The sequence below is a fragment of the Numida meleagris genome, chromosome 2 (genome assembly GCF_002078875.1).
Source record: "Numida meleagris isolate 19003 breed g44 Domestic line chromosome 2, NumMel1.0, whole genome shotgun sequence".
NCBI lineage: Eukaryota > Metazoa > Chordata > Aves > Galliformes > Numididae > Numida > Numida meleagris.
This window is the reverse complement of record NC_034410.1, coordinates 96,266,988-96,281,658: the sequence shown is the minus strand read 5'-3', so window position 1 is coordinate 96,281,658 and position 14,671 is coordinate 96,266,988. Positions and strand designations below refer to the sequence as shown.

The following is a 14,671-nucleotide window of genomic DNA, read 5'->3' as shown; positions in this document are numbered from 1 at the left end:
GAAGTAGGGTAGTCAGCAGGAGCAGGGAAGTGATCATCCCGCTGTATTCAGCTCTGGTGAGACCATACTTGAGTACTGTGTTCAGTTTTGGGCCCCTCACTACAAGAAAGACATCAAGGCCCTGGAGCATGTCCAGAGAACAGCAATGAAGCTGTGAAGTGTCTGGAGCACAAGACTTATGAGGAGCAGCTGAGGGAACTGAGATTGTTCAGTCTGGAGAAGAGAAGGCTCAGGGGAGACCTCATTGCTCTCTCCAACTACCTTAAAGGAGGTTGTGGTGTGGTGGGGGTCCATCTCTTCTCCTGTGTAACCTGTGATAGGACTAGAGGGAATGGCCTCAAGTTGTTCCAGGCAAGATTCAGGTTGGATATAAGGAAAAATTTCTTCTCTGAAAGAGTGGTCAGGTGCTGGAATGGGCTGCCCAGGGAGGTTGTTGAGTCACCGTCCCTGGAGATGTTCGAGAAATGTTTAGATAAGGGACACTGTTTAGTGGGGAAATATTGATAATAGGTGGACAGTTGGACTGGACGATCTCAAAGGTCTTTTCCAGCCTTGGTGATTTTATGATTCTGCGGAGTACCTCATCTAATTTTGGCCTGCACCAGGACAAGAAATACGTTGACAAGCTAATAAATACATGGATCCCCCAAGATAGTTAGAGCTTAAAGCTCTTTGAGAAGAAGCTGCAGGACTGGTGCTCATTCATACCAGAGACAAGACAGCTTAGGGGCACATCACAGGAGCCCCCCAACACCAATGGGAATGCTATAGTGATGATGGAGCCAGGCACTTTACTAAGGTACATACTGAGAGGCAGTGATCATAAACTGAAGTCAGGAGGCTGTGAGGCTATAAGGAGGAAAAGAAAAAAAAAATCATTGTGAGAAAAATTAAGCATGGAAAGAGGTTGTAGACTTCCACTCTGCGGGATTTACAGGACACAAAAAGAAAAAGGCCTGAGCAGCATGGTTTAAATTCAGAGTTGACCCTGCATTAGGCAGAAAGTTGCAGAAGAGACCTCATGTGGTCCCTTGCTTCCTGAAAGGCTCTGGAAAACTGTGAAGAGGGAGACAAAGAGACAGAGCAGAACCTATCTGATAGTCATCACAGAAACCTTGCATGAGGAGTAGCCAACTTCAAGTGCTTCAGAAGAATGTGTTTGAAACCCAAAATGAATAACTAAGGAATTACTTGCCCTGCAGGAGAATATTATTCTAACTCCTCAGAACAGACGCTGGTTTTAGTGGCACAGCTTGCTCATTCTTTACTATTTTAAACAACTGGTATATTCTTATTTCATTGTATTTTGACAATGATAAATGTGTTAACTATGCAGGCAGGATACTCTGGTAATAAGATTTTTTTTCCTTTCTGTTTGCAATATTGTATACTGTTGGAATAATCCTATCACGTTTATGTTTCAAGGGCAACAGGAAAACAGCTTCCTCCACAGAGGAAAGAAGCAAATGGAATTCCCCCATGTATAGTAACTGGGGACAGAGCTGTCAGGAAAAGAACAGCTCTCCCCCTTCTGCACTTCTAGCCATTCAAACTGCTTCATCCTCTGGGGCACACCACTGACATATTGGAGTTTCTGCTATTTCCTTCCTACAGCCCATACAGCTGCCTATTTGTAGGAAGCAAGATTCATACATCACCTCTCCTCTGCATTTTAATATGTACTTCTTTACAGTAAGGGATACATTGTTAAATGATTAGGCCCACACTCACTTCTAGACCCTGAAGATGGAACAGTGGGGCTGTCTTACACTCCTCAGTATGTCCGCATGCTACAATAAATGCATAGTAGGCACCAAGAGTGGCGTATTATTGCTTCCAAAAGTTGATGGTGGCTTATTTCACATGAGGCTATTATATCTTAAAGCAATTTCTGTATAAAATCACAATAGTATAATAAACTACAACGGTCTGCTGAAACGCACACAAAAAAGTGTGTTTATCTTTGCTCTCAGGAAATTAATGAGAAACATACTTAGAGGTCTTCGACCAGCCATGATGCTGTATTTGCAAATGACAACAAAAAGCTGTGAGAAAGTTTTTGGTGTTTATATACACTAATGGGCACAGTGATTGAGTTTGTTAATTCAGTTCAATGTGAATAAATGTATGACAAGCTGAACAATACAGAAGGATATTTTAAGATGCATTGTGTCACTAGCATTTTACATGTGCACAGTATTTCCTGTACCACGGTTTGCTTCAGAGCATACACACAGACACTGTGTTTCGAGGTCAAACAAATCAAAAGATTAGAGCATGGGAGAAAAGTTGTACTGGGACATGAAATTGTAAAATAGGATCCATTTTCTCCAATGTGGGACTTCTTCCATGACAAAAGCATCCCTTGTAGAAAAGTGAAGGAGAATAAATTTCTCTGAACACTAACCCTTCTAAGAATTACAGGGTCTGCAGTTAAAAGGAACCAGCCATCAAACAAGGAGATGAAGTCAATTACTGGATTCGTTTTGAAAGGAGCTCAGAACAAACTTAGGGTTTGTGTGGTGCAGAGTAAATAAGGTTTGCGTCGCTGACTAGGCTTTTTTCAACCCCAATTCATCATGTTTTCTGTGCTTTATCTTGGGGAATATGAAGGTTACGTAGCTGTCAGCTGAGACTTATGGTCTGCCACTCTAACAAGCACAGCCAGGCTGGCATAAGGAAGGCTTCCAAACACACACCAGGGATATGAAAGGCCTTGTCCAGGCAGCATGAAGGGAAATACACTTTTATAGTAATATGGACAGAGAAAATATTGCCCAATAAAGGCCAAAGGTCCTCACCAACATACCACACGGTAAGAAAAAAAAAGTTAAGAAAAAGAAAGATTTGTCACACTAGGCAAGAAGTAGTTCACTTACTATAGAGGGAAAGCACAAAGACTTCCCCAAGTCAGCAAATGTATGAAGATGGTTAATAAAATGCCTTTAAAACCGCATGAGAGGCTTTTATTCTGCTTGTTAGAAGGGGAATGCAGATCAGACTGCAGAAGAAAATCACCAGCAAAGTCAGAGAAAACATGACATCAGACCTATACAGAGGTTTATAAGAAGCAACATGGTGAAAAGAAGGAACTGTGGAGATTAGAGTTTTTCCAGTTAAAATATATAGTCCACAATGTGCAGTATTACATTGGATTGACTTTGTTGTTGTTGTTCTGCTAAATTTGACAGTGAAATGTTGGAAGTGCTAAATTTGACTTTAACTTTACCAGAAACTTTGTTTTCAAGAGCAGAGTAATAGCACTTTATCCAAAGCATTTTTAAAGGGTTTATTGATTTCCCTTTTTTCAATTTTGAGAAAACAAGCTATGGAAATGGTACTTATTATTTACATAGCACTATACTGCAAATACACATGCCTAGCACTTAGCTAACAAATAAGAGACACAGGCCATGCTTCATAGAGCTTTCTTAGAAGTTAAGCAGTACTTTGGTGTGTTAAATGCCTAGAGAAGAAAAGGAGAAGGAAGAATCAAAAACATCATGCAGCTTCTCAAGCTGATGGCACAGCAGAATCCTTTGACACACAGCACTATCACTTGAAGGAAACTAGCACTTAGAGATGATGAATATCTACACAGATACATAGAATTTTTGCCCTCAAAGAAAATGCCAATGTTATCAGTGGCTCGTGCAAAAGTGTGGAAAGGAAATCAAAACCTGCACTTCCAGCATAAAAAACACTCCTCCTAAAAGATGCCCTGCAGTACACATGTCCCAGGAAGTGATGTGGTCTCTGACAAAGCTTCAAAAGGCTAATATGAGGTGTTTTTCAGGCTGTTGTCTTGTAGAAGTGGTTAGAAGTATCTGTGCTACAAAAATGCAGCTTTAAGGAATATAATATGACAGGTTTTCAAATTGTAGGCATTGAGAGAAGGACCAACGAATTGAAACACATTTCAGCAATTGCAGTGCAGCTACGAATGTTGTCTAACAATACTCTCATAGAAGGAGGCCAACAAAATGACAACATGACCTAATATTTATTTATGACTGTAAAAGTTTTCTACATAAATCAGGATTTATAGAAGACAAATTTCTCTCACTTGCCTTTGGCTTATGAATCAATCTATTCTCAGCAGCTGGGAAACTGCTCTTCTGGAAGATGTCATAAAAAGCCACGAGTATAACAAGGGAAGAAAAACACAACACACCAAACAGGTGCAGCCTCTATGCAAACATTTTTCACATCCCAGACATTTTCTAATTTATGACCATGTATTGAAAAGAAATTCAGAGTAAATATCACTGTACTTGATTGCTAGAGGTTAGCAGGTGATTTGCCCTACAAGCAAACCAATAATACCAGTGATACCAACATTATAATCAGCATTACTTTTTACAATGGGAGATTTATACATTCAGAGAAGGACTTAATTTCCCCTGATCAGTCCTTCCTTAGCCTTTCAGACTCCTCCTGCATTTGGCATAAGCTCAACCAAAATTTAAGGCTAAACTTACACTTGCATCTTGGATTACATGTCTTCCAGCATAAGGCATTTGATAAAATTTATTCCACAAACTACTCAAGATCTAATTTCTCTAGTAATGTATCTTCTATCAAAAAAACCCCATCAGCATACAGTTTGTTGCATGGTATTGACATGTCTAGGGACAAGACAGCACTTGTTTAGCACCTCTTGACTCAAGTAGAGTTGTTGCATCCCTCAGCACAGTGAGAATCCTGTGCACACATCCTTATCAGTTAGAGAAATAATTTGCAGCCTCCTATGTGATCCTTATCAGTTAGAGAAATAATTTGCAGCCTCCTATGTGACTTCTGAACAAGGGGCAAAATTGACCCTCACTCTAATACCACTTAAACATTTCAGTTTTAAGTTATGGTTCTGTCAACCTACATTAACGAATTAGTGTCTTGGAAACAGTAGACAGAGTATGTAATGTCTGCAGTCCTGTGCTTTATAATATTTTGCCAGAAGGGGAGTGATTGGTGTATCACTCACAAACACACAGACTTGCTTCTTTAAGCTTTACTTCATTTCCAAGAAGAGCTTCCAAGCTGCAGATTGCATGAATGAGCTCAGAGGAGCGGTGCTACGCCGTGCCGTGATCACTCCAATTGTAGAAGCAGCCTGTCCCAGAACTCCTTATTTGTGGGGGTGGTTTTTGTGTAATCCTCATCTCTTTCTCTTCAGAATTGGACAACTGATAGGAAACACAGAGCTGTTAATTTCTACAGTTAATCTTAACGGTTGATTTTATGCCTTGTAAATGTTATTCTAAAGTGTTAGAGTAAACAGAACACTAGACTGTTGTTGATTTAAGTGATTATACATACTTTTTCCCATCCAAAGGATTATTTACTGAGGCAACAAACTGAAAACGAATTAAAGAGTATTCCTTTTTATTTGCAGCAGAGTTCACCCACGGTAATGATTGCTACAGGATATCATCAAAGCTAACATCACAGCTCAGAATTAATGAAATACAAGAAATCAAGACACAGAATAGCAACCTTTATGTGACATTCGGGTTTTACTACTACCTACTCAGGACAGGAAATGGACAGGTAAGACTCAGACAAAGTCCATTAATTCAACCACATCCTGAGCGTAATGCATCAAAGAGTACACTCCAAAATAAAGATATTGTATAACTCAACTCGTGGGCTTTTTCTTTTAAATATTCACAGTTTTAGCTGGCTCATCTGACGAAGCAACCCCCAGAATGCCAGTTCCTCTCAGGACAAGAATCAGCAGACTCTGTCCCTCATATTTCTGCCACCAAAATATGAATATTTTCTGAAAACCTCTTATCTGCACGCTGCTGGCTTCTGCCCTGCTTAGCTTCAGAGAACCACTGGGATGACAGCAATGAGGAGCTGTGATCACCATGAAAGTAAAGCTGCAGATAACTGTTTTACCCTACAAAACAGATAGGAGACAACTGAGCCACAAATATCGGCCAGTCTGCTGTAGCACAGGAAGAAAATAATGCCATGCATCCTTTCAGTAGCTTAGCGAAGTCACGCTTCCAGTATCTTTAGAACCACCTGAAGAAATTATTAAGGCTTACACAATCTATGTGGCTACACGGGCTTTTTCCTTCATTAACACTTGCTGACACAACTCTCCATGACAGGAAACCTGTTTCAAACAGGCTTTTTCTTGGAGTGCTGGAGTCCAACAGAGGAAAGCCATTACTGGTATCCCTCATGTAAAAGGTTTTCCTCAAAACAGGACACTCCAAATTCTCAAGGACCATCACAGCAGTGTGAAAAAAGAGATGAAGAGAAGGTGGAGCATGGGCATCCAGCAGTTCTGCATGCCTGTGCAAAAGGTGTTACTGCTACGGACTGCAACCTCTGAAGATCCTCTCAGATACCACCCCATTAAATACTCTCTCTCCCCTGCCCACTGTTGCTGTGGCAGCACCAGCTGGTCTTAAGCTGGTCTCCTTTGCTAGCACCCTGGTAGAGATGCACGACACAATGATCTTAGTGCTTTGGCGGTTATCTCTCCCATTTTTAGACTTCTAGTAAAGAAATGTAGCTACACATCCACAAATGCAATAACAGCACCATTCTCACCTCAAAAAATTGTCTCCAAAATGAGCTTTCTTCTCCCAAAATAGATTGAGTTCTATCACCTCATTCTATGTTTCGACTGACATAAGAACCAGCTCCTGGCTCAGTTTTGTCCCTGCAGTTCTAGTGACAGAGAAGGAATGTGACGCACAGCCTGATTTGTAGATGACAACCATGAGCTGCAGCACAACAAATAAATCGTAGAATTGTTTGTGTTGCAAGGCACCACTAAAGGCCATCTAGTCCTACTCCCCTGCAATGAACAGGGACACCTAAAGCAAGATCAGGTTGCTCAGAGCCCCTACAGCCCTGCCTAAGGCTTGGTGTGCTCTCCCCCCAGACCCTGCAGACACAAGGAAAGTTGCTTGCTCTCTCCAAGAAAGTCCAGAATCAACAGCTTCCTGCTGGTTTCTATGCAAAGTCTCAGCACTGTCTGTAGAAAAAGGCACCCACGTGGCCAAGTGGGACAAATCTGTAGCTCTGTAAACATTTCATCTTAACCATTATGTGCATTCAAGTCACTTAACAGAACTGTTAGCATAAATAAGTGCAGGTGGTATGAACTTAAAGGTAGGTATTTCATCCCCCTTTTTAGTGAGATGTATCTTCAGAGAGCTTTCCCTGCCTGTGTGCCAGATCGAGGTGGTCACAGTCACCCTGAGATGACTGCAGAGAGCATTAGAGCAGGCGAATGCTGCCTCGCCACTCTCCCCAAAACACTGCTGTCTGGATTCTAATTGACCTAAAATGGAAGCCAATCAGATGTTAACAACACTTGTTTTTTGTGCACAAGAAAATCTAAGCCCCTGCCTACCAGCATGGAAAATATTGTTCCTGCAAGGCTGCATAAATTTCTTCCTCTTGACACCTTTCACCTGCTCCCAATGAACTAGGTAAACAGCAAAACTTCCCTTCATAAAAGAAGCCAGATGTATTTCTAAAACACTTGAAGAGGGGAAGGAAACCTAACAGCCATTTTAGGATCCCTCGTGCAAACTGGCATTTACGTTTATCAGGGTTTTTTTAGCTTGCTACCCATTAAGTGCTTCCTAGACTTTTTGTTGATGTAACCAACATTTTTATGAGTGTTCTGGGACAGCAGCAGGGTTTTAAAATGTAACAGGAAGTCTATGTGAATCTCTCTCATGCTGTTCTCTATCATTCTTCTCAGAACACCATAATAAATATTCCCCACTATCACAACACAGATCAGTTTGGTCTTTCTTTGCCCTTTTTTCAGTAGCTGGACAGTTTTAAAGAGTTAACAAGCAGCACATTTGCAGCCTAAGTGAAGTTCATTTCAACTTTAAAAATACATCGGCATCTTTTGATGCCTGTGGATATACATACATGCACCTGTATGTACTGTCACATACAATGTCACTGCTCAGATTTTCCTCCAGTCCGAGTGGTCCTGCGTCACGACTTGCTTTGTCATCACCGTGGCGTAACATCACCTGTACGAGCTGACACACAGAAACCACACCGCCACCTGCAAACTGCTACACCATGTCGTATTGTAGCACCATTTTTAAACAGCCACCTCCAGGCACTCAAAAAATAATAGAGCATGACACAGTTCACTGCCTCCACAGCCTTGTTTTAATGTTACAGTTGTTATGCTCTGTAGAAAAAGTGCATAGTAACAACTCAAAAGTGCATAGTAACAACTCAAAGCATCAAAGCATAGAGGGAGGTGCTGCGTTCTGAAATGCTCTTTAAAACATATAATTTGAGCAGCATTTGAGTACCTGCTAATGAAACAACATAGGTATTTCCCCTCCAAATTTTCCATCTGTGCTTGTTAATTTAAGCAGAAAAGCCAAATTGCCCCACGCACATTGGAACCTATTTTTTCCTTCAAAGGCAGAATAAACACCTGGATCCCACTGGCTGCGCTCAGGAGGCCAATCCAACGACTGAATTTGAAAATACTGTCTATGTTTACAAAAATTCAACGTTAATACGTTGCTGATGTCCTGAAGAGATGATCATTCTGATTCATCCAATATCTCTCTGATGAATCACACACATTGAAAGGAGAACTAAAAGCAATTCCACCGTCTACCAGGAGTTCGAAGACGTGGCTTGAAGAAACAAGTGGAAACTTCCAGTCAAGAGCTGAACTTTGTCACCCAGAAAAACTCTTTGAGGTATTTTCTTCTAACCTTCTGCCACTTACCAAATACTAATACCTGTGCTCACCCCCCAACAACAAACAAAATAAAACCACCAACAAGGAAAACAGCGTTCTCAAAGCTCCTACAGTTCTTACCTCATCTTGGTCAAAATTCAAAAGTTCAGAAAGCAAATGCAGCTTCTGGGAAGTGCCTGGGCTGGAGCTGGCTTCCGAAAGCCAATCTGCCGATAACGTGCAATTCAGCAGTCAGAAACCAGGGGAAGCTTTTTTCCAGCATTTTTTCCAGAGTACCATCTGAAAACACTAATATTTTCCTTAAAACAAAACTAATGAATTGTGCGTGAATGAAAACGATTGGACACAGAATAATTAAAAATTGTTATCAAGTGATGTAAACCACAATGTTGTGGTTCGAGTCTTTATGAATCAAGAAAAGCAATTAGGGAAAGATGGTTTTGATGTCTGAGTTCAGAGAGAGACAAATAACGTTTTGCACATTTGAAGTTCATATAAGCAACAAAGAAGCAGCAGACTTATGCTAAGACTCAAGCTTTAAATAAATAAAATAAAAACTTACAAATAAAAACTTAATAAAAAACTTAAGTGAACACTTCCCACCATGATTGCCAAAAGCTCTTTGGCCCCTGTCCCCCTAATTTGTCATTTGTTTTTTCAGCATTGTATTACTGCGATACAGGGGCATATCACATTGCATTAATCTCACTAAAAACAAACACAGAACCAAACCTCTGTCTTATTACAGAGCACAGAACTTGATTTGCAAAGAAGTTTCGTGCTCCCGTCAGTTGTTTCGTAAGCCCCAGGTCCACAGCAGACTGAGCAGAACGTTTTGTCATGAAAATAAGAGGATGGTGAATCAGCCCTGAAGCCAGAAGGGGACAAGCACTGAAAGTCATTTATTTTGGACATTTTATATCTCCTGTCTTCAGCAGCCACCCCAGACATTTCACTCTGAGCTGTAAGTGAACACACCAAGGGTTCCCCACACAAGGTGACACTCTTCAGCACTTCAGATCTGATCCTAAAATGTTCTTACAATAAATTGTGTACTCCCAAGTATGTGCTATTTTCAAAGTTTGGAAAGTATTTCATACCAGCAAAGATGACATGCTTTATTTTAAAAGTAAATCAAATTAAATACTGAAGTATTAAGGAATTAAAACATTAACCATTTTTTAAGTATTTAAGGACTCATATTTCATCTTGGCAGATACGTTATTTTTAATGAGTGTGCCCCGGCTGCCATTCCCCTCCACACACCTCCTCGGGGCTCTCCAGCCCAGTTAGAAACAGAACAGCAAACCCTACCCCAGTGAGAGACTGCAGCCATTTATCATTTTAAATCACAGCCACACGGACCCCGAACACAATGAAAAGCTCCGCATTTCCCCCTCCTGGCACAGCTGCACACACTCACTGCCCAGACAGGGGCAGGAGACACGAGGCATTGCGGCGCAGCGAGTCCTGGTGGCAGCTGTTCAGCTCCGGATGTAACCTCACCTTAAGCCATACAAATAACCATCACTGTGATATATGAACTCTAAAGAGCCTTTTTCCAGAAGCCCACGAAGCACTTCCTTGAAGCTTTGGGAGGAGCAGCGCGTTGGCTCAGGGCTGCTCAGGTGTGGGCAGAGAAGCAGAGTGGTGCGGACAGCAGGGCCGGGCCTCAGCCCAGCAAGCGGCCTGCTGCGGGAAGGTCATGGGGTGAGGGCACAGCACCTACAGACACTGCACACTGAGGCGTGCGAGAAGCTGGTGTCCTGTCACTAATTCCTCTCTCAAGTGCAGCTGAACAAGATCACTGGGTCCAAAAGCTCTGCAGAAGAATTTCCTTTCAGACTCAAGACAGTATGTAAAATCTTGAGGGTTTACATTTCAGTTAATCTTCAGATGAAGATTTATGACCATAAGCAATTTTTGACATCAGTTCTCAGGGGTGGAGGTATTACTGCAATGCGAAAGTACCTCTGCATGACTGAGCATCAGGAGTCAGGACTGCAAAACCTTTTTATCTGAACTTCTTGTGATACAGAAAGAGTGGTGAAAGCCACCACGAGTGAGCGCCCAGCAGAACAACTCCTCCACTACTGCAAAACCACAGCTAGATACCACAGTGTCAGGAGACACCAACAAAACCCACCTTGACACAACTCATTTCTATCATCTTTCCCTCTCCCTACACGATTTTCCACAGCATTCCCATCCATAATCCAGCCACCTTCTGCTTGATTAAGGAAAACACAGATGAGCCGTGAGGAGTCTCAATCACTGGGATGCCCTACACCCTGCTGGCGGTCTGCCTGGCACCACCATCCTGTGGCCTCGAGGGCACCCCACCACTTGCCCCATCCACCACCCAGCTCCCGCACATCGGCCACCGAGCCACTGACCCATAGGCGTGGAGATGGTCAGAAAGCAGGAGGGGGCCCCTCACCCTCTGCCAGCAGCCCGTGCAATCATGCCCCCTCCAGCCCCGCTGGTGGCCGCCGAGCCCCCTTCACAAGGGGCAGCGAGCACTACTAGCGGCTGGTGGCTGCCTCCATCCCAGCCACTGAGGGTGAGGGAGATGTTGGGGTCGCGGGGCTCCTCGAGGGCAGAGCCGTGTGCTCCGGGAGCCGCTCGCTGCCCCCCGGCACAAGGGGAGCCGCTGCCCTCGGGCTGCGCGCACGGCCCCGGCTCTTCCCGCCCGTGGCTCCCGCCCGCCCCCGCGGCCCCACTGAGCTCCGACCCGCGGCACAGCGCGGTCCCGCCGAGCGGCCGCCCCGCTTTCTTTCTTCCAAGTTTCGCGCTGAATAAAACTCGGAGAGCAGGGAGCGATACGAACGCGTTCACCCACGGCTGGGCACCGCGGTTCTACGTCCAAAAATAATTCCTGCTCTGGATGGCTGCCTGCTAAGTAACGCGTTTTAATAAACTGAAATTTCTCTCTCTCAAAAAATAAATAAATAAATAAATAAAAGAAAAACAGAAAAAGAAAAGGAAAAAAAAAAAGAGAAAGAAAGAAAGAAATCCTCCCGAAAACCTCCGTAAATGAGAGAAAGTGCTGCGCGCTTTCCCGGGGAGCTTCGCACAGCCGGGACGCCCCGCGCCGCTCCCACGCTGGGGCACGGTCGCCTGAGGAGGCTTTCCCGAGCGGAGGAGCCCCGGCGGCGAGAACGGACGGTAATGATAGCGCGGGGACACGGAATAACGAGAGCGGCTAAGAAATACGGGGGAGACACGAAGTCGAAAGTTTATCGGGAAAAAGAAGTGCGGGAGCAGCCGCGTGGAACGGGAGCATCCCGGCGGGGCGGAGGGACGTACCGGCAGCCAGGCACACGGGCAGCAGCAGCCTGAAGGTGAGCCCGCACAGCACCTCGGTGGCCATCGCGCCAAGGCAGGATGTCGGCCGGGCGGCCGCGGAGCCGTCCCTGGGTGCGCTCCTCTAGGGCCGGCCGTGCGCGGAGCCGCCGCGGCGGCGGAGCATCGCCCGTCCCCGCCTCAGCCGCCTCCCGCCTCCCGCCGCATCCCGCGGCAGCGCCGCGCCGCACCCGGCCCGGGCCACGCACACGCCCGCCCCCTCGGGGCTCCGCGCCCGCCTCCCGCTGCCCTCCTCCTCCTCCTCCTCCTCTTTCTCCTCCGCCGCGCTCAGTGGAACCGGCCCCCACCTCGATGCCCCGTAGAGCTTGGGGTCCGTCCGCAGCGCTCCTCCTGGGGGGTTCTCCTTCTCCTTACGTGACATTTCTTTCATTTTTTCTCCTTTTTTTGTTTCACTCTTTTTTCTTTTTTTAACTTTAATTTGCTGGCGTCCCGCCCCAGGCTTCACCCGCCCAGCTGAGGGCACAAGAAAACTGCCACCTGGAAGAACAAAATAAAACAGATCTGAGGTCGCTGGGAATGAACGGGGGTCGCTCCAAAAGTAACGCCTCCTACTTCTTTCTATGAAAAGTACTACAGCTACAAAAAGCACAATAACACTACTTGATAGAGCAAATTCTCAGATACAAAACAGTATTTTTCAGTATAGTCGCCGCCATTAGCTATGCATTTTTGCTAGCGATAAACGAGAGCCTGCATGGAAAAGCATCTATACCAGTAGAAGTGACCAAATAGTTCACAACTGCTGTGACCATTGCTATGAAACAGTTGCCGATGAAGTCCAGCTTTCACTGTGCTCACATCCACTGTTTGGTCTCCATAAACAGAATACTGGTGGGAAGGTTCAATCTCTACTGCCATACCACCAACATTTGCCTCTGATGTCGTGGGCCAACATCATAAAATAAGAGGCATTACTTTTGGAACACCCCTCATATTTGACTTCTCTGGAAAACTTTCCCCTGTTTGCAGCCCACTGTCGGTTTAAGTGCTGCAGGTTTAAAAGGGGCCGCTCTGAGGCTCTGCTGGTGTCCCTGGGTAAAGTGTGCTGAGTAAAGTGGGGGCTGAAATAGCAGTGCAGTAGAGAGCTATTAATGGTGTTATTAATGCAGATCAAAGTCCGCTTAATCTTGGGCAACATACTGCAATCCTCCCACTCATGTGAGGTGAGCACAGGCAGAACGCCCTTGTGGTGGGGCAGTGCTGGAGGAAAGCCTTCACCCCTACACAAGATGAGGAGAAAGCTGTGGGCGCTGACCCCATGGGGCTGCATGTGAATTCCCAGTGCCCCTTCCTGGTGTGGGGCCTCACCTCAGCTCTGAGGTGTCTGGCATGGTCCCCTGAAGTCTGGCTGCTTGGCTCTATTTCACTTATGAAAATAAAAAGGTTCTATTAAAGAAAAAAAAAAAAAAAACATCTGTGTGATTCTGCAGTGCAGATGGTATGTGCTGAACCATGTGCACATCTGAGTTTTCTCTTATGAATAATGGCAATTACCTGCTCGGGGCTAACTGGCTCTGATATTTGGGTATGTGGAAAGGAAAGAACTCTCAATATGCGTCTGTGAAGCTAAGAAAAGGCCAGCCAGAAATGATGGTCAGTCCACTCCCAGCTCGGCAGGTAGGTGTGGGTTCAGGCTTACACCTGTCAGACACAGAGCCGAGCAGGACAGATGTAATGGGGCACACCGCCCTTGTCGGTGTGCTTAGGGACCAGGTCTGCAGGGGACAACACACCGGCATCACGTAGCACTTGCCTCTCTAATGAAGCATCCCAGCAGTGGTGACGTCACTCTCAGAACCCCTTCTAAGAGCTCAGGATCTGTCCTGAGAACACCTCACTGAGGAACACCTCTCTCCTTGCCCCGGAGGCCACAAAGCAGACAGTCAGGAGAAGCAGTCTGTGTGTGCAGGACGCACACAGCTGAATTGTTTCGTCCACTTTGGCGGCGCATTTGCAGATATCGATCGCTCTTTTGTTTATTTGTTGTTTTATTCGGTCATCCAGGTTCACTAAAGCAAGGATAAAGTATTTATTACTTCACAGTACGGTTACTAAAGTGGTTACTGCTATTATTCTCACGTTCTGGCGGTAATCAGCCGGTTTGCGAGGCTTACCGATCTCAAGGTACGAAACGTGGTGTTCGGACACAGGGACCGAAGGGCTCCGTAACTTCTGTGAGACCGCCGATCGGCTGCGAATCTGTGCAGCCGCAGTGCCACCTTTTGGCTAAATCGGCTTTGGTGTGAATCCCACGTCTCTTCTCACCGGCTCTGGAGATGGACCCGTCTGCATGCACGTCGTTCGCATGGACCAGCACTCACTCGTCCTCCAGCCGTAGCTCTGCGGGATGGGAGGAGCAGCTACACACGGGCCTTCGGGAGTTCAGCTGTGGACAGGACCAGCAAGAGCACGAACCTGAAAATCAGAACACTGTTAGCCAGAGTGGGAACACTAAAGCCCAAGGCTCTGACTAAAATATGCAAAACTGAAGAAGAAGTTGAAGTCATGAGAAGAGTGTCACTTGAGTGAAATGTACGTCAAGCAACTTACTGATAGAGAACCAGAGAATTATATAGAACCATC

The 14,671-nt window shown here is 45.1% G+C and overlaps 1 protein-coding gene across 1 annotated transcript in view; it reads right to left on the bottom strand.

Annotated features, from left to right (window-relative positions):
• The window catches only part of PIEZO2 (piezo type mechanosensitive ion channel component 2), a 296,323-nt gene extending 284,107 nt beyond the window's left edge, over nt 1-12,216 (bottom strand). Inside the window, exon 1 of the mRNA XM_021388274.1 lies at nt 12,032-12,216. Within this exon, the coding sequence (XP_021243949.1) occupies nt 12,032-12,095 (64 nt within the window). The 5' untranslated portion in view covers nt 12,096-12,216. The remainder of the gene's footprint in view (nt 1-12,031) is intronic.